The sequence below is a fragment of the Engraulis encrasicolus genome, chromosome 3 (genome assembly GCF_034702125.1).
Source record: "Engraulis encrasicolus isolate BLACKSEA-1 chromosome 3, IST_EnEncr_1.0, whole genome shotgun sequence".
Lineage (NCBI taxonomy): Eukaryota > Metazoa > Chordata > Actinopteri > Clupeiformes > Engraulidae > Engraulis > Engraulis encrasicolus.
The window spans coordinates 43,754,484-43,779,138 of NC_085859.1; the positions used below are offsets into that span (position 1 = coordinate 43,754,484).

Genomic DNA, 24,655 nt, shown 5'->3' on the forward strand with positions numbered 1-24,655 from the left:
AAATGACTGTACTTAAGCTGCTCTTTATAGAAAACATCTGTCTATTGTAATGTGCAGTACTGTTAATGTACATTAGAATGTATTTAGTCTGTAGCTGAGCAGTGTAGAGAGTCCTACGGTCCCCTAAGTCTCTCTGTGTGCACACTGTAGCTGTAGGCCGGAACGCATGCACAGAAACCGTATATTGCAGAGATGTCAAAAGTGAAATTAAAAGTAAAAAAAGGAAACACCGTTCTTTTGTACTTCTCATCTCGACATCTCGACACAGTTTGTGGACTGGTCTGTATCGTGAATAACAGAGGGTGCAGGGGTGGACACACGAAAACAGACAAGTGGGCTCCGTTGAAATTGTAATTAAAGCAAATCGGCACAAACATGGCTCTGGATCAAGCCGTTATGTGTAGGGTTTACGGAGAGGAACAGGAGCCAACACATTCGCTCTGCTCTGTTGTCCTCTTGCCCGTAAGCTCCCGGGCTTCCGCTGTTGTCATGGCGCCAGATAAAATCTGCTTGGCCAGGTTCCTTCCAAACCCATCACCCGTCTTCACCTTATCGGCCTGGGCACTTTAACACACACACACACACACACACACACACACACACACACACACACACACACACACACACACACACACACACACACACACACACACACACACACACACACACACACACACACACACACACACACACACACCTCCCACTGATCCACAGGATGTGACAGAGCCTTAGGATGTGCCAGGTTTTTTTTTCACAGCTTAATCCAAACCAAACATGGTGACAATGTGCGCTATTAAAAGATGAAAACAAGTGCCGGGTGAATAAAGCAGTGTAATGGGGCTTTATAGGTGCATTGAGGACAACACGCATCTCCACCTGACACTGAAAGGCAACTAGGAGAATACAGTAAATAAGAGAAACAAGACAATCCTTTACAGTCCACACACGTTACATTGACCTGGTGCAGCTTTTAACCAAATGTACTGTAGACAACTTCAAAATTAATGAAGTACAATAACATATAGAACACCCTTTATTACATTGTATCATGAACTGTCAATGCTTTCTGAAATTAAGTACTGTAGAACAGAATAGAATAGAATGGAATAGAGCAGAATTATTCATCAACTCTCCTACTCTCTACTATACGAAATTAGGTGCAAGGAATGCTATAAAACACAATTTTTAGTCAACTGGTGGTTTTAACCAAAGATCATAGATCATTTCATAAACTGTCTCTGCTCTCTGAAATGAAGTACTAAGCTCATACACAGCAGATCATTTCGCGTGTGTCATCAACTGAGTGTGCTTAAACTTCCTGAAAATATACGCAAGGTCAAACGCAAGCGCCATTTTCCCCACTTACATTATGGTACGAAAGATGACAGTGTAAAAATCCTTGAGATTAAAAAAAGTGAAATACAGCAAAAGTTGGAGAATGCTGGTTTTATTTCTCTTATATAATAAATAAGAGGTGAAGAATGCTGACGCTTCCAAGGACTAAAGTGGCTGAAATGGAAGAGCCGTTTGTTCTCCTGACGCTGAGTCATAAACGGAAGGTCATAGCGCATCATAGCCCTGAATTCTTTTCACACCTTTCAAAACAAATAGTGCAGCGTCCACACTTTTCAAAACCAAATGGCAGACTCCTACAGTACACTTTGGGCTGAACTGTTTCAATAGCTGTGTATAGCCGTTATGTAAAATGTTCTAAATGCGTACGGTATGCTATGCACTCGTGAAAATGTATGCTATTATTTTTTTTTATCTCTGGTCTAACTTTTCATGCACAGCCTTGAATGTCTAAAGCGTAGCTTGAGTGGTGCTGTCGTGCTGTGTGTATATTCCTCCCATCTACAGTACTGTAGATGCAATACGTAAAAGACAGACAGTCAAATCAATATCCAGCACTGCAATGTGTTCTTCAGAAGATGAAAAAGTATGCTGCTCATCCCACCTCGTTGAGGCCAGGTGCAGAACAAGGGTGTATCTGTCAAAAGAAAGAGAAGAAGTCCGCATACGGCAGTTCCACTTCTCAGGTTAATTCCGTGAGGACCCTGCTGGGTCGAAACATTGTACCGGTATGTCCTGAATAAGCTGCAGAGCTGCGTTTTGCATACTTCTCTTTCTTTTGTAAGCACTGCAACACGTTCATCTCTCAGATGCCATTGCCATTTTAAGCTGCTGTTTCCACATAGCAGGATATTTTTTAGCAGGGTCTTTTTTTCTCCTGTTTAGGTGTAAACGCAACATGTGGATAAAAATAAATCCTCCATTGAAACAAATGCATTTCAGCCCCCTAAATGGATATTTTTTTCTCCTGCTTTTTTATATCTGGATTTTAAATATCTGCTACGTGGAAACGGAAGGCCAAAACCAATGCAAAACCAATGCAACCAGGAGAAAAAAATATCCACATGTAAAAAATATCCAGCTACGTGGAAACAGCACCTGAGTCTTGATCATGGCAGCCAGTGGTGTAGTCTACGTAGAACGCGGGTATACGGAGTATACCCACTTCTAAATTTCAGGGATTTCAGTATACCCACTTAAAATTGATTGATCCATTGTTTTGAATAGCACAAATATATACAGTATACCCACTTCAAAAAATGCTCAAATATACAGTATACCCACCATAAAAAAGTAGACTACACCACTGATGGCAGCCATGTCACATTGGTGCTAACTCCCAGGATTAAACAAATCCTGTGCAGTGGCATAAGCTGAAGGGAGATCTACATACTGTATATACTATTTAGGCCTGTGTGGTATATATCCGTCTTCTTGGGAACAATTTATAGGATTAGGCATGCATGAAGCTGCTAAACTGTAGAAATCTGTTTGACCCCCTGGTCTCTTCCAAGAAAAGTTTCAGACAAAAGACAGAGGGGTGTCGCGCCAGTAACTCCAGTCCTTGTGGGTGCGTTGGTTCCAAAGCCATAATCCACAGAAGCAAAGAGTAGAACTCGCACACCAGCAGCCGATGCAATAATTGATTTATTGCTTTACATATGTACAAGTGATCAAGGTGCTACCCAAAAGTGCAAAACGTTTTCGGTCACCAGACCTTCCTCAATGCTCTTCCAAGAAAATAAATAAATAACGGAGGAAAAGAGATCAGGTTATCTTTTTATGTCGTGTTTGTACTCAAACACTCTTTTGTGTAATTTTGTCGCATTTCATCTGGCAGATGTTCTCAAGGGGGGAAAAAATCTCTGGGTGTTACTTAACAGTAAAGCCCTCTTTGAATCGCAGTACATCCAACAAGATATCCTCAACATTGTACAGTAATCCTTAAGACTTCAGGGAGACACGGGCTTATTATGGGATGATCAAAAGAGTCTCTAGGCATCTCAGTCTTGACATCCCGTCTAGTCCTCTAGCCCCCTAGTCCTCTATCCACATTATTGCTACTGTAAATACAGTCTACCGAAGCGCCAGGTGGAGGGAATAATTACCCTAATCAGTGATAATTACTGCAAAACTCATTTCAGCTGTCAAGACGACCGGTGACTTTTTTTTCCAGCTCAGAGGTTTGCGTCAAGGAATCTACGTGTAGAATACTACCAGAGAAAGTAGAGATATATATGTATACTTAAAGAATCTCTGATACTACTGCTATACGAAAAGCAGAAGATAGATTACTGGCTGGAAACTACAGGGTAGGGCTATCACGATGGCAAATTGTACTGGATGATAAATTGGCCAAGAAATGATTGCGAAATGATTGCGAATATTGCCGTTCTCAGGCATTTTCAAACAATTATAATGACAATTACAGTTTTTCTCGATTGGTTTGGCTAATTTCTCAAAACTGAGATGACATTCTCAAAACAACACGGACAAATCTCCAAACCAACTTACAATTTCCCACAACAGAATGGCATTTTTCATTGCTTTCATCAAATTTCAAATGCATGTACATGTCTCAAATGTTAAGTACATCTCGGCAGATGGCTATATACAAGTACCCTACAGTTGACACATTGAGCATACATTTAGCACATTTTCCAAATAAATTGACCTGTCTTATCTAAACGAATTAGACAATTCTCAGTCTAATGGTTGCCCTCTCCAAAACATGTCAGCATAATTTCATTGAGTGAGTCATCATATGCAAAGTAGTCTACACAATTGTCAAAACAGTCAAGGACATAATATTTTAAGAATTTCTTTACTGTAAACAGTAAATTCATGACAGTGTTCAACAGGCCAGATGGTATTGTAACTTTACTAGTTTGTAGAAAATAATTTTACAACCGTGTATACTACAGTTTCCTCTGTTTTTGGCTAATTTCTTGACATTTTTTCAAACGGCATTCTGTGGAAGGAATTTAGTTTCGACACACGGGTAAACTGTTTTTGGAGTGATATGAGGAAGTGATGAGGATCCATGGCGTTATGCTGAACCATCCAGTTGATTTTGACAGAAGGACCAAATGAATGCAAATGAGCCAAAGCAATTGAGAAGGATCTATGCCATTTTTATGGTACTGACTATTTGTGTGGGACAAGATTTAGTGCTGATGCAAGAATGAGCTGTTTTGGGAGGTATATGACATTTTGCTAGTTATCTGAACTGTTGTGCAAAAGTGTAAGAATGTTTAGTCAAATGACCCACAATTTATAGAAATGTCATCTGGGTTTCAAGAAATTAGCCAAACCAATCGAGAAAAACTGTAAATAAAAATGGTAATACACCCTTTCTACGTAATTTTCAGGGGGTGCTAGATAAGAATCTAGAATACTACTGCTATACAAAAAGCAGACGATTGATTACTGAAGCAGGGTTATTCAAAAACAATGAACTGATTTCTTCGTGCAATGATGGAAGGAGCTGGGGACTTTTCCAGTTCAGAGATCGCAGCAAATAATCTAGAGCAATACATAATAGATAGATAGATAGATAGATGGATAGATAGATAGATAGATAGATAGATAGATAGATAGATAGATAGATAGATAGATAGATAGATAGATAGATAGATAGATGGGTAGATAGATGGGTAGATAGATGGGTAGATAGATACAATTGATTGATTACTCGCTGGAAGCTACGGGGTCATTAAAAAGCAATTAACTGATTTCATCATACCATACTCTATGAATCTAAGAATCAACGAAGTCTCCACATGTATTAAAAGCTGAGAAAGAACTTTGAAAACTTATCTTTGAAATGGCCACCGACTGATTCTACGATAGGCCTATTGCTGGAGAACTGAAGCCATGTGTGATTAAATCAGTTTATTGTCTTCCACTAACCATTTGAATATTGACGATAAGGAAGCACTGAAGAAGCCCATGGGATCCATTTTCATTGTCATAATCTGAGGTTTGAGCTGGTGGAAAATTGTGGTCATGAAAGGATTTCATCTATCAAGTGTTCCCATGACCAACAGTTCTCACATGGAACTGTTTTAAAATGATCTGTAACATTATATTATCATAAGCTTCATTCAGTTTTTGTGTTCTCATATTAGCTATTAATATATGCCTGTCTGTATGTGATTGATAAGACATGTGCTCAGCAAAATCAATCATTTGGTACCTGTGTATATTCACAAATTTCTTGTTCTATAGTGTACCAAATTATCTTGTCAAGACAGGCGACTGGGTGTTGGAATGGGTTGATTGAACGTTTGATGGGCTTATCAAAATGATCCATGGTCTGTCAGGGAATAAATACTTCATACCTATGATATAACGGAGCTATCCTTCCTACTCCGCTTCACAAAAACTTTTCTTTCAACTTGGCAATTTACAGCTTAGAGTGTGTGTGTGTCCTTGCAGCAGAGCAATTTACAGCTTCGAGCTCAGTGCATGTCCTTGCCACAGGAGCTAAACGTGCTTTCCTGAAGATATGTGCAGGTGGGCTGGTCTTATTCAAGTCTCATTCAGGTGTGGATCTGATATACTGTAGGAATATTCTGAGAAGCACAAGCTCTCAAAGTAACCAGATGAAAAGATGAAAACTGTCAGTATGCTGAATAGTCAAAACATTTAGGCAAGACATTATGCAGTACATTAACAATGTAGACTGTCTGAACAACGGTATCGCTGAGACCTTGTTTGAGTCACCACAAGTCTGTTAGTGGTTTCTGCTCCCTTTCTCCTTCTATATCTCTTACTTCCTCACTCTTTCTTTCTGTGTCCCTCTATATCTCCTTTCTATCTCTCTCCTGTTTCTGATGGTCTTTTTGCCAGCCCTCTTTATACCTTTCTTCTATGTCACTCTTTTTTGGGCCGACCCTAATCGGGGAGGGTGGCCCACATGTCTGAGCAATAAAGGGCTTTTGAATTTCAAATTCCTCAATATCCCTTCCTCTTCTCTCCTCACAGGTATTGTCGAAGCTGTGCATATAGTAGTGGCTCTCATAGTGGAGGCTAATAGTCTCATCTCCCTCTCCTGCCCCCTGCTACTCCTCTCCCTGTCCTACACCCCCACACAATAAAGGACTTTTATCAAAGATCAAATCTCTCAAATGTCATCCGTCTCTGTCTCTCCTTCTCTCTCTCCCTCTGTCTCTCTCTTTGTCTCTCTCTCTCTCTCTCTTTGTCTCTCTCTCTTTCTCTCTTTCTCTCTCTCTCTCTCTCTCTCTCTCTCTCTCTCTCTCTCTCTCTCTCTCTCTCTCTCTCTCTCTCTCTCTCTCTCTCTCTCTCTCTCCACAGGCATTGGCCAGGGTGTGCCGGTGGTGGCCCTGATCGTTGAGGGTGGCCCCAATGTGATCTCCATAGTGCTGGAGTACCTGCGGGACACTCCGCCGGTGCCCGTGGTGGTGTGTGACGGCAGCGGACGGGCCTCCGACATCCTGGCATTCGGACACAAGTACTCCGAGGAGGGCGGGTGTGTGCCTCTCACGAATACATGCTCACACACACACATGAACGCACAAACACACGTACACACACACACACACACACACACACACACACACACACACACACACACACACACACACACACACACACACACACACACACACACACACACACACACACACACACACAGCACAGGTCATCAGAGGAGGATGGTTGTGTGTCAAGAAAGATTCAGATTTGGATTTGGAGTTCAAAACATTTTTTTAACACATAGAAAATAATTATTTCACTTTTTGTGGCATTCTGTACTTTCAGTCTTTTAATCATACTTTTAATCATATTTGCTTTTAATCATAACAGTGAGAAATGTCCGTGCAATTGATGTGTGCAATTGATGTGTGTGTGTGTGTGTGTGTGTGTGTGTGTTTGTGTGTGTGTGTGTGTGTGTGTGTGTGTGTGTGTGTGTGTCTATGCTCTATTTTTCCTTATTTACCATCAGCATCATCAACGAGTCGTTGAGGGACCAGCTGCTTGTGACCATCCAGAAGACCTTCACGTACAGCCGCACGCAGGCCCAGCACCTCTTCATCGTCCTCATGGAGTGTATGAAGAAGAAGGAGCTGGTAAGTAGCACCGGATACGTTAGCATAGACCTGACAACACACATGGACGCACGCACAGATGCACACACACACGAATGCACGCACTGGAGTCGTTGCGCGCACACACACGCACGCACACATGCACACATACACACACACAGTCTCTCACACACACATTTCTGCCGCCTTGCATCATTCTCTCTTAGTGCTCACATGCGTAACGTGTTTTTGAGGGCCAAAACATTGACATTAAAATTGAGGTTAATCTGACCGAGATGTAGTCCTTTCATCATGATGTGAAGAATCGGAAACACACGGACACGCACAAACCCACACACACACACACACACACACACACACACACACACACACACACACACACACACACACACACACACACACACACACACACACACACACACACACACACACACACACACACACAAATGCACACACACTCAGTGCTCAAATTGCAGCGGGGTATTATTAGGGTTAAATCATTGACATTAACATTGAGGTTAATCTTATCATCAAATGTAGTCTTTTCATCATGATGTGAAGACTTGGACACACATAGACACACACCCAAACAAAATATACTCCTCCCAGTCACAAAAATAGACAGACACAAACACACAGAGACAGACGGACAGACTTACAGACAGACACACACACATAAACGCACACGTACACACACACACACACACACACGCACATACAAGCACACACAAGCACACACACAAACGATAACAAAAAGAGGAAAACTTTCCAACTCTGAACTTTCCCATCCCCGTCCTCATGTGTGTGGTCATGGGTTGACATTCTGTCCCCTGGTCTGGGTCAGTGGCCGCTTTAAGGGATTTGAGTTGAGAAATGTCACTGCGGATCACGCCTCACCAGAGACCTCCTCCTCCTCTCTCTCTCTTTCTTTTCTCCCATGGCTAGTGACAGACAGGATTTTTTTTGTTGTTGTTGTCGTCTGTCCCAAATGAATGTCACCTTCACGAGGGTGGCTTCTAGATGCTGGCTCTTCTCCCATTTTTTTTTGTAGGGTTCATTCCGTGTCATAAAAAAGCCAATGACGCAGTTTGTGGTGGCACCAGCCAGCCACGCAAACACACACAGAGAGACAGTATAGCAGAGTAGAGAACAGCTACACAGGCTACACCCTCCTAATGACCCAACACCTTCGGCGCTGTGAAATTACTCAGGCAAAGAGCTCGTTCTAGTACATTCTGAGATCAGCCGGGCTGGGGAACTCCACCCACTTTTTCGGGAAGCAATCACTTTTGAGCAGTTCCAACGGCCCTGTATAGAGGCATGTTGAAGGCAGTGACGCAGTTTAAGCAGAGATGTTCTATTGGGACTAAGAAAATGTTTGGTTTAAATTTCGGCCCAGTCCTTTCTGACATCGATCAGTTGCAAACCCAGGGATAGTGAGTTAAACATGCCGTTTGGAAACGTTAGTCGTTATCTTCTTGGTCAGACCAGAATCTCAGTACGAGATCTGGAAGTTGATGAAAATCAGGCTAGAGTACAGGAGCCTATATACACATGCCTCACAAACACAGTACACTTATGCCTCTTTTCCACTGCCGTTTTTCTGGTAGGCTTACAGCTCAACACAACGCGACTCAGCCGCCACTTTTTACTTTTCGAAAAGGCACGACACAGCTTAATCTTGCAAAAAGTGGCGACCGAGTCGCGCTGTGTCGAGCTGTAGGCCTACTAGAAAACCACCAGTGGAAAACAGGCATTACTTTCTCAGTGACACTAGTAGAGAGAGGATCACTGTAGGTTTGAGTGTTCAATACTATTGTATTGTATTGTGCTCTTTATTATCCCCAGGGGGAAATTTGTCTTGGGCGTCAATCACTGCATTACAGTTCATACAGCACTCACACACCCAGCATACATGAAAAACATAAAAACATAAAAACATAGAGAACAAAAAACTGAAACTTGGCACTACATGTGCCTGTTCTAGCCAGAGAACAAAGGTATGTATACACTGATTTGCCAGGGGAAGGGGAAGGCCCATTTTGGACTAAACCAATTCAAAATAGGGGTTCTAATCTGTACCATATGAGAGCTACTGTACGTACCTGCCCATGGGGAGCAAGGTTCAAATCTAGCCTGGGGCATTTCCCGGGACCTGTCATCTCTCCCTCTCTATCATACACCTCTGTCTTCACTGCCCTATTGATTAAATGCATAAACAATCTAAATATATACACTGTATTTGAAAACCCTCAGTAGTGTGTATAGTGTACCGTAGCCACTTCTGATCCGTCAGCAGCCACCAAACACGTCAGCCTGTTAAGTGCCTCCTTCATCCCAGCACCATGGGGTTACTGTCCCAATAACAGCTCGCTATTTATTGGCAAATAAACGCAAATGACTTGTTTGTGCCCCCAACTTGACTGATTTGTCTGCCATCCATGGAGCAAGGGAGGGGTGTTGGCATAAATTCAGCGTCTGTGCAGGACACCTCTTGAAATGCAACCTTCGTACGCTCAGTGACACAGTAAATTTTGTAGGTCTAATTCAACACTTACATTAGAGAGAGTAGGGCCAAATATACTGTATCAAGCAGTGCTATGTTTGACTCTTGACGGTGTTGAATGAGTAGTAATTCAACACTTAGAGAGTCAAACATAACACTGCTCAATGTATAATATTTGGCCCTACTCTCTCTGATACATAACCTGGTTTTCGCGCAGATGGTTGTTACGAGCTCACAAAGTTGGGCGGAAATGCACGAGGGTCTGCATGAGAACCAGGCTATCTAATACATGGGTTAACATTTGCCACAAAGTATATAAGGTTGTACTGTGTTGAACTTAGCGCCGTAAAAATGTAGGCTACTGTTGAAAGATGCCCTCTTGAAAAATGGGTGGACAGAAACACACAGTCCACTTACATGTATTCATGGCCAAAAACATCCCTTAGCCTCACCTCTTCTGGCTGTATTTTTCTCTCTGATGACAATTCTAGTACCATCTAATCTCCATATCGCATATCACTAGCTTTTGTTGTTGTTGTTTGTAGTGTTTTAGTGTGTATCAGTGAACAAGTGTGCATGCCCTGTGATTGAGCTCATTTTATATGTATCTGCATTTTCTTCCGCCTTCAAACTCTTGCTATTTCCATTTCTATCGATCTAAATAAATGAAATAAAGCCATGTTGTGGTTGTGCCATTAAAATCGGTGTTGTTTCTTTGTGATGCTTTTTTTTGTCATGTGGTGGTGTTGTGCATGATAATAAGTATACTACATTCTTTCTTTCATCCAGACAGCATGAGCAAAACTCACAATGCTAAAGTGAACGTGAAAGCACCTCTCTTGTCATTATGATACACAGCTCACAGTGCACACAACAATAAAATCACATCTTTGCCAAACCAGAGGGGCTTAGGAGTTTACACTCATTAACTAACCTCGAGCCTAGTGTTTCCCAAACTTTTTTTTCTGCTGGGAACCTCCTTTGGACCCTAAAAATATTTTGCAACCCTATAGTCCTATATTCAAAGCGGCAAACTTTATTCATCCCTTAATATAGCTAAATTTCAAGGTGAAATTCACAAATCACACAATTGATGTATTTATTTCTCACACAGGTGACTTTACCTGAAGAAGGTTGGATGACCGAAACATTGTATTAAAGTTTGTAGGTGGAATGGACAGTGCGTGGGGTTTCTTTGCACTTTCATACAAGTGAATGCCATGGAAGTCTAATATCATATGACAGTATATAGTCAAGGTTTTATGCAAGTAGTCCCTTCTCTCAATGACTCCTCTTCAGTAAATCTGTGATGCCCTTGGGGGTCCCGAAACCCAGTTTGGAAACCTCTAGCTAGATCATGACTCATTTTCACATGCTGAGTGGAGAGAGACATACATGCACTTCCATAACCATTGTACAAAAGAATGGAGAAGGACGTTTTAGACCAGCCATTCTCAAACTTCAGAACACCAAGGCCCACTTCGAAATGTAAAAAAATTCTGGGGTCCACCATGCCCAATATAATGTAATGTAATATAATATAATACAATATTATAGGCTACTATATAGGCTGATAAGTTATGGTGAATAATAAGTTCTTTGCAGAAAGTTGTGGCCACGGAGGGGCATCGGAAAGAATGAACACTTGAAGATGCACAAAGGGGTTCTTGTTGATCATTACAAATAACAAATAAGTAATTACAAATACTCTCTGCATGTGTGTGGGAAACAAATGATTAAGGAGAAAATGACTCCTAAATACTGAATATGAAATTAGCATTAAACAAGGCAGCATTCAGCTCAGAGAAATATGCATTAGCCTGACGTGAGCTAAATAGCCTTGTGCTCTATTAAGGCCTAGGCCTATATGAGGATTAATAGCCAACTGAAGTCAAAACGGCAATGTCTCCCCTCACAATCGACTAAAAAACGATTTTGAATATACAATTTAGCCATACATCAACGTCATAAGCATGAGAATACACCATATCATGATGGCAGATGGAAAATGTAACACTGTATCTCGCGTGTAACTCACGCTAAATAATTCGCGGTAGAAATTCACCTCCGCGAAGGAAATGTTTTCATAAATCCTGCCTAATAGTAGCCTAACCTACACCATAACACATAAGAACACCAAATAAGACTGTGTACTCACGTTTCTGGATGCACACAAGACATAATATAACTAAACAACATGTGATTATCCAAACAATATGTGAGTAGGCTATATTATTTTTTCAAGGACTTCTCGCGGCTCATCTGCAGTACCACCGCGGCCCACCAGAGGGCCGCGGCCCATAGTTTGAGAATCACTGTTGTAGACAACCTGGAGTTCCCATTTTAGGCAACTGGAGTTTTCTCTTGGTTGCAATTGACCAGCAATGACCTGGATGAATGAGAATCTGCACAGACATGCCCACCTCTATTCCATCAGCCACACGGGAAAAACGCCCTTGAAATTGAAATACAACGAAAGGTCGTACATGAAACATTGGCAGATGCCCCCGCATATTCACGCTGTCTAACCCAGCAAGAGTGAGAGATAGAGCGATAGGGAGAAAAAGAAAAAGAGAAAGATAAGAGATAGAGAGAGAGAGAATATGTGTTGGTTACATATGTTTGTATCGATATTAAGAGAGAGATAAGAGATGGCGATAGAGAGATGAAGGGTTCAGATGCAAAAACCCCTAAGTGCCTTTTCAGAAAATAATCTTAATTCATTTTTATTTAATACAAAGCTGTCAAAAATTGCATACGTTTTTATTTTATTTATGTAATATAACTATGTGTATGTATTATCAAGTACATGAATGTAAACCAAACCAACAACTGGGTTCTCTAAAAATATAGAAGTGCAGGTCTTCAGAAATGGAGTTAGGGGGTTTTGCATCTGAACTCTTCAGATAGAGAATTTGCATTAGTTGCACATACGATACGATATATACTGAGCGAGAGAATGAGAACTAAAGAGAGAGAGAGATGGAGAAAGTGAAATAGAGAATGTGCATTGGTCGCACATGTATGTACTGAGAGAGACAGAAAGAGAAAGAGAGATGGAGAAAGCAAAATAGAGAATGTGCATTCGTCGCACACGTATGTACTGAGAGGGAGATGGAGAAATGGAGAAAGTGAAATAGAGAACGTGCATGAGTCGCACATGCTGAGAGAGAGAATGAGAGAGAGAGAGAGAAAGACGGAGAAAGTGACATAGAGAACATGCATTGGCCGCACATGTGTACTGAGAGAGAGAGAGAGAGAGTGATGGAGTGAGAGAGAGACGAAGGCAGAGAGAAGATAACAAGAGTGGAGAGGGGAAGTGATTGAAAGGTGCCCATATCGAAATGTGCTTGGTGTGACGGCAGCAGCCTTGGCTCTCCACGGGGGGCTGGCGGGTGACTGATGAGATGGCAGATGTGATTCTGGCACGCTGAGACACCCCTGCTACAGTCAGGTCACACACACGCGCACACACACACACATACACACACACACACACTCTTCTGATTTCGGCATGCTGAGAAATACCAGCTTGAGTCAGCTCACCACAAATTCCCAAGCGTACACACACACACAGACACACACACAAATGCCATAGCCTCCTCGAGTCTGCCCTTAAAGCCCCCCCCCCCCACACACACACACTTCTGATTTCGGCGTGCTGAGAAACACCAGCTTGAGTCAGCTCCCCACAAATTCCCAAGCATACACACACAAACAGATACACACACGCGCGCACACGCACACACACACACACACACACACACACACACACACACACACACACACACACACACACACACACACACACACACACACACACACCCTACAAGCCACCTGTCATTTCTTGCGGGCAGCCAGCTGGTGTAGTTCTCCCTCCGGCAGCAGCCCTCCTCCATGTCCCTCCAGGCCCTTTACCACCATTAGTCCCCAGGCCAGTGGCCACAGAGCAGTACCAATCAACCACACACGGCATGACGTGACACACAGACAGAGCACGGTCAAGACACAGGCGTACACACACACACACATGCATGCACACACACAGAGAGACACACGCACACACACACATGCGTGTAGAAACATGCACACAAGCAAACACATGCACACACGCAGACATATGCACAGACACACACATGCGTGCACATGCATACACACACACACACATACATGTACACACATACATGTACACACAAACATGTGCACACATGAAAACACATGCACATGCACATGCAAAGACACACTCACACACACACACACACACACACATCCATGACAGACGGAGACAGAGGGGCGGTATATAAGAAGGGGGATTTGAGAGCGGACGCCCCACTGGATGAGGTCCACTGGATGATGGGTAGTCTCCAAGGAGGCAGTTGTTGGTAACCACTTGCTGCCTTGGCAACAGAGGTGGTTGGGTGTCCTAGAGACAGGAGGAGAGAATGAGGATGCGATGCACAGTCACGCTGCACCCTCACTGGGTTGGGACTGCAGCCGCTTTGATGTTGCTCCGGGATGAATCCCCAAGGACCCAATTTTCAACAGCCCGTGTTTTTTTTTTCCTTCTCTTCCCTCTCTTGTCATCTGCGCTACAGTACCTCCCCCAACACACACACACACACACACACACGTGTGTGCTCTGGCCCGCTCACAAACACACACAGACACGCACGCACACACACACACACACACACACACACACATTTATCCTCTATCGTTCATTCCACTCAAGGATGAAGTCAAGGTGTAGAAGCAGCAGGTAGTGTGCACAACACGCAGCTTGTTTTATTACCCAATGATGCCTGTGGAGCAGAGGAAACATGGAAACCAATGAAAGAATGATAGAAGCAGGGAAGAAGAGAAGAAAAGCAGGGAGGATAGGTGGATGGGTGGATGGATGGATCCATGGAATGAAGGAATGAAAGAAAGGATGGGATGGGATAAGAAGAAAATAATGGAGAATTGATGAATAGATTATCGGATGGATGGATGGATGGATGATGGTAGCAATGAAGAAATTAAATGAAGGATGAGAGGGAGAGAAGAAAAGAGGGGAGGATGGATGAATTGAGGAGCAGATGGATGGATGAATGGAGAAAAGGAGAAAGGATGGATGGTCAACACCACCAAATGTGCAAGAAAGATAGAAGAAGAATGCAGTACTGGCTACCTATGGAGACATGGGTAATAGAAGTCATTTTACTGAAAATAAAATAGCTAATAGCTAGACTTGTGCGTCTACATCTGTTCCATCTATTTACTAAGCCACACCAAGTCTAATTGGCCCAATGCCCAATTTTTCAGTTAGGTGAATGAGCCAATTACTGTATGGAAATAACTTACTTGTAAAAAAAATCAATGCTCCTCACCTCTGTGTAATGCTTCGTGCCCTAAATTATACTGTACAATTTACAGTGTGGTAGGCCTAAATCATCTAACCTAAGCACAAACACTTTGACTTGCATGCCTATTTTAAAGGATTGTGCCACAGGCTAAAGTCAAGCACTGTGGGTCAGGCTTCAGGCCTCCCATAAACTAAAGCAGAATTCGATTTACTCAACGGGACGAAAACTCCTCCATACTGTAGCTTTCCACCTCTGTGTTGGGCACCTTACCCTCAATTATACTGTACAATGCACAGTATGGCATTTAATTCATCTAAACACAAAACAGTTTGACTTACATGTCTACTGTATAGGATTATGCCCCAGGTTAAAGTCATGCACCGTGCTTCATACTTTGGGCATGCCTGCCTGCATCAGTAGCCCCACCAACTAAAGCAGAATTCGATATATTCAACAGGACAAGAGCTCCTCAACGCTGTTGCTTTACACCTCTATGTTAGGCACCTTGCCCTCAGTTATGCAATGCACAGTGTGGCAAATCATCTAAACACAAAGCAGTTTGACTTCCATGTCTACTGTATAGGATTATGCCCCAGGTTAAAGTCATGCATCGTGGGTCATGCTTTGGCCATGCATGCATTAGTAGTCCCATAGTGTGCCAAATCATAAACACAGAACAGTTTGACTTACATGTCCTGTAGTGCATGTCTACTGTATAGGATTGTGCCCCAGGCTATAGTCATGCCGTGTGTGGGTCAGTGCAAATTCAGTCATCCCTGCGGGAGTGAATATACATCAGTAGTCCATGAAGCTTGAGGGTTCGCTGTGGTTATCCACTCTATGTATTGATTTATTCAAGGGTGTAGCCGGCATATCGTCTCTGCCAGACAGAAGCCTTGTATCTCCACCTTTCATTGTTTTTAACGTATTGATTTCTAAATCACTATACTCTAAATAAATAATCATTTCAACATTAAAGTTTGCTATTACGTACATAATTTATCATACACATATACTCATTGAGACTGACCAGTAGTACTGATTTATATTTGTATTTGTATGTTCCAGATTTTAAGTAATATCAATGGACTGACATTAAACTGTGATTAAAATCATGTAGAAAAAGTGTCTATATCAAAACCAGAAGGGGGGACAATCCCGCCCATCCCCACCCCTGCAAATCGCACCCTGGATGACCATATCTTCATCTTAATCGTATATAGCAGCAAAAATTACACGCTGCATGAGTTATTAGGACTCCCCAGTTGTAGTTCAGTGCCCAAGGGAAAATAGGCCTACATATTTTCTCTGTCAGCGGAGTAAATGCTTTCTTCTTTTTCCACCTCCAAAGCTTTTATCCTGCCTAGCCATTTCTTGGAAATGTTTAAACCTATTTACCTGACATCATGATAGATATCCATAAAATATGCATAAAAAGGAAATAGTCAAACAGAATATTCATTTAGTCATTCATTTGGCTCTTTGAGTTGTTACTGTTAGCTGTTTTTTTTTTTTTTACTAAACTTTTTGAAGTCTACGTCAAAGGCAGTAATTCGTATAAAAATAACTCCAATCTCACCAGCTCATCGAGAATAAGAGAGGTCCTCATGCTAAGGAGCATGAAATAATTTGAAATTACATCACACCCAATTACACCACATTACACCTAATTATGGTGGAGCTAATTATCCACTGTTTCAAATTATTTTGTCTAATGCCATGCAGGATTTACTGTCATTCCTGAGTGTTGTCCTTGTCATGTTTGATATGTGTTTGATCACAAATTGATCACAAATGTTTGATATCAAATGTAGATGAGCGGCAGAATATGGTGCGCATTGCCGTTTAAGTTCAGACTATGGGCTACACTGTGGATTGCTGTCTAGAATAGAATAGAATGTATTGTCATACCAGCATGAAAATGCCCTTTGGTCTCACTGAATAAAAACACAAATAGACAAAAACACATATGCAAATCGTTACATACACAGTAAATGTTGTGGTGTTAATTCAACACTTGTAGAGTTAATTTAAGTCCAAAATGATGTCAAATCAACTCTCTAAGTGTTAACTGAGCACTGCAGAATTTAATGTGTAGATTGTCCAGTGGTTTGGGGTCATCCTACTCTGTGATCTTTCCTGCCATTTGCACCACTCTGGACAACCTGTTCTTATTGAGTAGGGTGATGAGGCCATACCAAGGACACTCTCTATTAGGCTTGCATATGTCCTCTCCAAGATGTTACACCAAAGCCTTTCAGTTTCCTGATTAAAAACAACCTTTGATTAGTCTTTTTGCATATGGCATCAACATTATCTGTGAAGTTAAGCTTGCAGTCAGTATATATGCCTGTACTGTTTTAGAGTATACAGTAGTGTGTTCTTAGTAATTTTTAGTTTAGCTATAACATAAAATACAGTGGTGTGCATTGCTGTTTTAGCAGATCTACTGTACTGTATAATACGTATACACACAGTTGTGTACATAGCTGTAGTAGTTTAGTATATAATGCTGTAATTTACTGTACACTTGTTAGCATCCAGTCTGTGATATACAGTAGCAGTGTTTCCGTTTAGTATCTGCACGTCTCTTTACTGCTGTCCCAATACCCAGGGTGCCCTTGCCTGATGAGGCGTATCGTATCGGAATCAGCAGATGGCTGTCTAGTTTGCAGTGATGTATCCTAGTGGGCGGCTGGCGGTCCTGAGTCAGCGTCCTGCTACTGTTAGTTTATGTCGGTGTGAGAGTGAATGATATGCCCGACTGTAAATGGTAGCATGTAATTATGGAATCATACTCTAAATTTATGGCAAAGAGTGAGACCAGGAGTTCCCAAACTTAACCTGGATAAGGCCCCCCATATACCAATAGATTCCAGCCAAGCCCACCGTCCCTTACATGGGTGGTGCCACACTATTTTATAGTGCAGCCCCTTTCATAAGTCGATACGTGCACCTCTAAATCCATGCAACTACATCAGGAAATGTAATAAATACACCAGTGTTGACTGTGGCATAAATGAGGAGATTTTGTTTTGCAATACCTTTCCTTTCACCCTACCACGGCCCCCCAAGCAACCACTCGCGGTCCCCCAGGAGTGCACGGCCCCCACTTTGAAAACCGCTGATATAGACTACCAGGCTGTAAAGGAATGTCATTGCAGAATCATACTGTAGCCTAAGTGTGGGGCGATGTGAGAGAGTGATATATCTACATGCCTTAATGGTAGAATGTCATTAGAGAACCATATTGTACCTTTATGGCGGTGTGTGAGAGAGTGCTATACCTACATGCTGTAATGGTAGGTTGTAATTACAGATTCATGGGCTATGGAGGACAGTCTCTCATTGACCATTCATGATATCGTAGCAGCTTATGTAATAGAGTATTCTAGCCTCTTAACATTGATGTGTTGTTGAACAGAACACACATCATTTGTTTATGTAGACGCCTTTGAAGAGTGTTTGTTCGCATACAGTAACCAACTCTGTGAGGGAGAGGATGAAGGGAGTGCATATTGACATATGCATGCATATTGACAGATCAGCAGTTACTGCAGATAGATTAGAGAGAGACATAGACACCTGACACGACATACTAAAATGCACTGCAATGCACACATACTAGAGAGGAACAAAGAAAGTAAAAGATCTAATACAAAAAAAAATCACACAGACTCTCTCCCTCTGCTGACATGTGTTTTCCTGCTGGTTTGTGCGGTGTGATTGTGTTTCCAATTCCATTCTCTGCGGTGGAGGACTTAGTTTTCTTCAGTGGAGGAGAGAGAGAGAGAGAGAGAGAGAGAGAGAGAGAGAGAGAGAGAGAAAGAGAGAGAGGAGCGAGAATAAGTGAGAGAGAGAGGGGGGGAGAGACAGGAAGAGAAAGAGAGAGACAGAGAGAGGGGAGGAGGGAGAGAAAGAGAGAGACAGGAAGAGAAAGAGAGAGACAGAGAGAGGGGAGGAGGGAGAGAAAGAGAGAGAGAGAATAAGAGAGAGATAGAGAGAGAAATAGAGAGGGGGTTTCTATTAATCAAAGTGACAAGCAGCGGCCAGCCTGGTCCTAATCCCTGGGGGGAAGTCTCCCCTGGAGCCCAGCAGCCTCTGCAGAGCAGGAGGATGGAGGAAAGGAAATGAAAAGAAATGAAATGGAGGTGGAGGAGAGGAAGTAGTGCAGGACGATGGTGCATGGGTGATGAGGTTAAAACTTAGTTCCCCATACAGTTTCCCATACTTAGTTTCCCATATAGGTAAGAGGTTCTTCTACATCAGGGGTGGGGAACTTATGTCTCAAGGGCCGTTTACAAGTCTTATCCATCCCCCAACTTAATTTTAATATGAGACGTTTTGTAAAGAAATGTCAGAAATTACATTTGCAATCCAATTAAGTTATATTTTCAGGGGGACCTAATGAAGGTGAGGTCTGTTGTAAAGGTCGCCGCCTTCAATACAGGCTTAAAGTGCAGGGGGAAATTCTGGTTTGTGTTCATGGTATGGCCCTTGGATGACTTCATAAAATTTTAAGTGGCCCCTCGACTGAAAACCATTTCTCACCCCTGTTCTACATCCAATCCTTTGCAGAGGGGGAGAATAGAGGATGTTGAGGAGGAGGAGGAGGAGGAGAGGAAGGCCAGGTAGAAGGATGGAGGGATGGTTAATGAGTGAGAAGGTTAAAACTTACCTTCACATTCAGTACAAGCCTGTAAGTTTGGTCTGAATCAGTGGTGTAGTCTATGTAGAACGCGGGTATACGGAGTATACCCACTTCTAAATTTCAAGGTTTTCAGCATACCCACTTAAAATTGATTGATCCATTGTTTTGAATAGCACAAATATATATAGTATACCCACTTCAAAAAATGCTCAAATATACAGTATACCCACCATAAAAAAGTAGACTACACCACCGTCTGAATCCCCAGGACTCTTCTAGATCCATACTACCTCTGTGGAGGGAGGAGAATAGAGGAAGACAAGGAGGAGGCGAGGAAGTAAGGTGGAGGAAGGAGAATGGAGGGATGGTAGATTTGGTTGAGGAGGTTAAAACTTAGTTTGCATAGGTAAGGCAGGTCTCAATTCCCAGGTGTTAGGCTCTTCTGGATTCATAATGGCATCCATAATGGCCTTGGCAAATATATGTAACAGTGAGCTATATATGATGATCATTATATGTATAATATGTGTGTTACGTCTTGTGGGCAATGTCTTCATTTATGTATGTGTGTATGCTACTTGACACCTTAATTTCCCCCTGGGATCAATAAACGATACTCTACTCTACTCTACTATAATGTTTTCATAGTCTGTGGAGGGGGAGAATAGAGAAAGAGAGATTTGAGAAAGAGGAGGAGGGGAGTAAGTAGGTAAGGTGGAGGAAGGTGAACGGATGGATGGTGAATGTGGTTTGAGGAGGTTAAAACGTACTTTTGCGAGTATACTGGTCTGACTGGTCTTAATCCCCATGTGAAGACTCCACTGGAACCAAGCTTTTGTGGAGAGAGAGATAACGGAAGAAGACAGGCTGGAGGAGAAGAGGACGCAAGGTATAAGATATAAGAAATGAGGGCTAGAGCAGTGGTTCTTAATCTGCGGTGCGGGCACCCCCTGGGGGTGCGCCAGACATTAAAGGGGGTGCACAGAATGTTGTTCGTGTTGAGGTTGTGACCAAAATTCTGCTTGGAAACATTATAATTAGGCCAAACCTAAACCAAATTGAAACATGTTTTGGTCCCCATTTAAAGTCATTAAGGTTTTCATTAATATCTCAGGCAAAAATCATTGTAATACATTACTAAAATCCTTTTTTAGTGCTTGTACACGTTATACATGTTGGGTTGGGGGTGCACGGCTAGTCTTGTGAACAGGTAAGGGGGTGTGCTGAGAGAAAAAGGTTAAGAACCACTGGGCTAGAGGATGGGTGAGGATGAGTTTTAAGTTTTCTTTCTGACATGTTAAAATCCCCTGGGGGGAAGTTTCACTCGAACCAAGCTTCAGCAGAGGCATTGAATAGAGGAAATAGAGAATAGAGGATGAGGAAGGAGGAGAGGAGGGAGTAAGGTTGAAGAATGGAGGGACAATGGATGGATGGGACTTAGGGCTTCCGCACACCGGCACCGACAGCTCTGCGGATCACTTTCACTTCCGACACAATTGAGACCCCCTAACTCAATTTCACACGAACATTACATTGATAGTCAACGGCGTTGACAAAATAGAACTCGTCTCTAATCGCTATCCGACATCCCCGAATGTCCGCGGACATCGGCGCCAGTGTGCGGGGTTCCATTGAAAACAATGGAATCAAACTTTTGCGGAACAGTGCTCAGCACTTTGTCGGAGCCGATGTGCAGAGGCCCTTAGGTACAGTAGCTGCAACTGGTCTGGTAACTCAGAATGGCTTGAATGCCCTTCAAGAAAGTTCTACTGGAACCAAACTTCCACAGAAGGAGAGAACAGAAGAGGGGGTGGAGGTGGATAGGGAGGAGGATGTTGAGAGAACAGAAGAGGGGATGGAGGTGGATAGGGAGGAGGAGGAGGAGGAGGAGAGAACAGAGGAGGGGATGGAGGAGGAGAGAACAGAGGAGGGGATGGAGGAGGAGGAGGAGGAGGAGGAGAGAACAGAAAAGGGGATGGAGGCGGATAGGAAGGAGGAGGAGTAGGAGAGACAGTAAGGTAGTAGGAGAGAGGCTGAGTGGGATGGTGAAGAAGTTTGAACTCAGGTTCAGCCAGTGCTGTACATACTGTAGGTAACACTGCCACTCTACTTTATCTATTTTTTGGTTTCTGTATCTCTATGTCTATGTCTATGTCTATGTCTATGTCTATGTCTCCTTTTTCTTTTTCTCTCTCTCACTCACTCTCCTCCCCTGTTGGACAAGATGTGCATGCCCTGACTTCCATAATAATACATACGTTTTTATTTTTGTGGTACTCAAAGATTCAAAGATGTACAGTAGGTCTATGTACCCTTCAGTCCTACGCAGACTGCATTGCTAGTGGAACATGTGGCTGTACTGTAGCACCCTTTAGGGGGTGACGTAAGGCTGCAGTCTTTGAAGGCTCCACTCTTAGAAGTATTTGGAAGTTCCACAGACAGCAAAACAAAAGACATCGATCCCCTTTGCCTTGCAGAGAGACGTGGAAAAAAACTCAATGTGAACTGCCCCTCTGAAGCACTTGGAAGTGCGAAATGCCAGGCTGGCCCCGATGTGTGGCCCCTGTAATGCTATTTGCATAAACAGATACATCAGCGGATGACATCCTCTCAGGGCTGGACTGGGGGAGAAATAGGGCCTGGGCACTTTTGGCTTAAAGGGGCCCCTCATAATTAACCGCACAGAACAGACTCAACCATTTTTTCCACCACTATTTTCACCCATGAGGGTGCAGGGTCCACCGGGAAATGCCCACTATGCCAGATGGCCAGTCCAGCTCTGCATCCTCTATTAAAATGCCTGAAGATGCCATCGCCTCATTTCCATATTGCTGCGTCTTGCACCTCGAGTGGAAAATCCCATTGATTCTGTTTAATTTTTCCCTCCGGATGTTTCATAAACTGATTTCTTAACTATAGTTATTGGCTAACCTTTCGAATTAATAAGGTTAACATGGCGAATCTATAACACGGTCTGCCTCAGAGAGGTATTGATGAAATCGATGTACCTTAAACATTCCCAGATATGGTTGCACATTTACATAGCATCTGTAATATATATATACATAGCATATCATTTTACAATGATAAAAAAGGCAGTTTCCATAATTTAGGCATTGTTTCCATACGTAAGTACAAGTTTTTGTGTGCGCAGTTGTATTCTCTTGGCAAAGCGCATTTTTGAGATGTTTTTACTACAGAAGCGGACGCCAAGTGACTGCGCTGCTTGCTAATGTAGCCTTCTCCTCAACCCCGGGGCATGTGGATAAGTCTATTAGTGCCAGTGATTTGATTGAGCATGCCGTCCCCAGACTCTCAGACTCTCACTGTGCTTTTCCGCATTGCAGCTGTAAGCTCTTTTGTTTCGTTCTCTCTCTCTCTCTCTCTCTCTCTCTCTCTCTCTCTCTCTCTCTCTCTCTCTCTCTCTCTCTCTCTCGCTCTCTCTCTCCCTCTGTGTGTGTGTGTGTGTGTGTGTGTGTTTTGTTTCAATCGATATATCGAATTCTCATCCAATGCGACTGCAGTGTACCAACTTCCGAAAAAAAACTTCATAGTCTGATGCTATATAAATGGTAGCCTATATGTAATACGGAAAATATATAATCACTTGTCACAGGTGGGAAGAACTCCTATCTCATCTGACATTTTAGAAATCAGTAACTTTTGTTTTCGTTACTTTTCTTTTGTCCATTATTCACTAGTTCTTGGCTGTTGTGTATAGCTGGGAGTGTTGAGCTCTTGTGAGAATTGGGACAGGGCTAGATAAAAGTAAAACGATACATTTGTAAATCTAAGATGCTTAACTCGTTTGATTTCCCCTGCTGTTGTTTCTATTTCGCTATCATTTTAAACTTTAATCCCAGAACAAACAGCTGCAGAATGGCTTGGCAACTTTGCTCTGACTAGCCTGTTGCATCACCGGGTTTCATTTTACTTTGTGGAAACCATCTCAAACCTCAGCATTAGGATGCATTCCCTCATTGGCAGGCAGTTGCTTATTTGATTTCACCAATCACTGTTGATGCTGATTGGCTGGCATGCCTTGGCATACTTCCTGATTATTTGTTCAATTTACTTTCTTATGGAGCCCTTTTTGCCTTTCATGTACTTGTAGATAGAATAGTTAAGATGACAGGAAGAGAGAGAGACGGGGTAGGATTGAGAATTTTACCAGGCCGGATTTGAACCTGGGTCCCCATATGCATGTAAGACCATTCATGGTAAGGTGCATTAGCATGGGTGAGGCATAAATGCAATTCCAGTGTGCAGTGTGCAGTGTTCACTTGTGTGCTTTGGAGTGCTGTGTCACAATGACAATGGGAGTTGGAGCTTCCCAATGGGCTTGGGCTTTCACTGGAGTTTCCCAATTGGCTTTCACTGGAGTTTCCCAATGGGCTTTCACTGGAGTTTCCCAATGGGCTTTCACATTAGCGCGATGAACCATTTCTCAATCAGACCAACGTACGTTTTCTCCGGTATCTGACCTGAAATGAAAGGTAGCAGTAGGCCACAGGCTAGTTAAGCTCTGACAACCCCATATATGCAATGCACACTGCCTCACACATTAGAATACAGTATGTTGCATGATTCTCTAAAGCAAAATACAAACATCCAGTTAGGCAGACAGATAGACCGACTGACAGACCGGCAGACAGACAGACATTACAGGCAGATAGACTGACTGACATGCATACAGACCGACTGACAGACCGGCAGACAGACAGACAGA

The 24,655-nt window shown here is 42.7% G+C and overlaps 1 protein-coding gene across 1 annotated transcript in view; it reads left to right on the plus strand.

Moving 5' to 3' along the window:
• Nucleotides 1-24,655, plus strand: part of trpm3 (transient receptor potential cation channel, subfamily M, member 3) — a 281,583-nt gene that overhangs the window by 202,726 nt on the left and 54,202 nt on the right. Inside the window, exons 7-8 of the mRNA XM_063194092.1 lie at nt 6,673-6,847; nt 7,322-7,445. Coding sequence (XP_063050162.1) covers nt 6,673-6,847; nt 7,322-7,445 — 299 coding nt within the window. The remainder of the gene's footprint in view (nt 1-6,672; nt 6,848-7,321; nt 7,446-24,655) is intronic.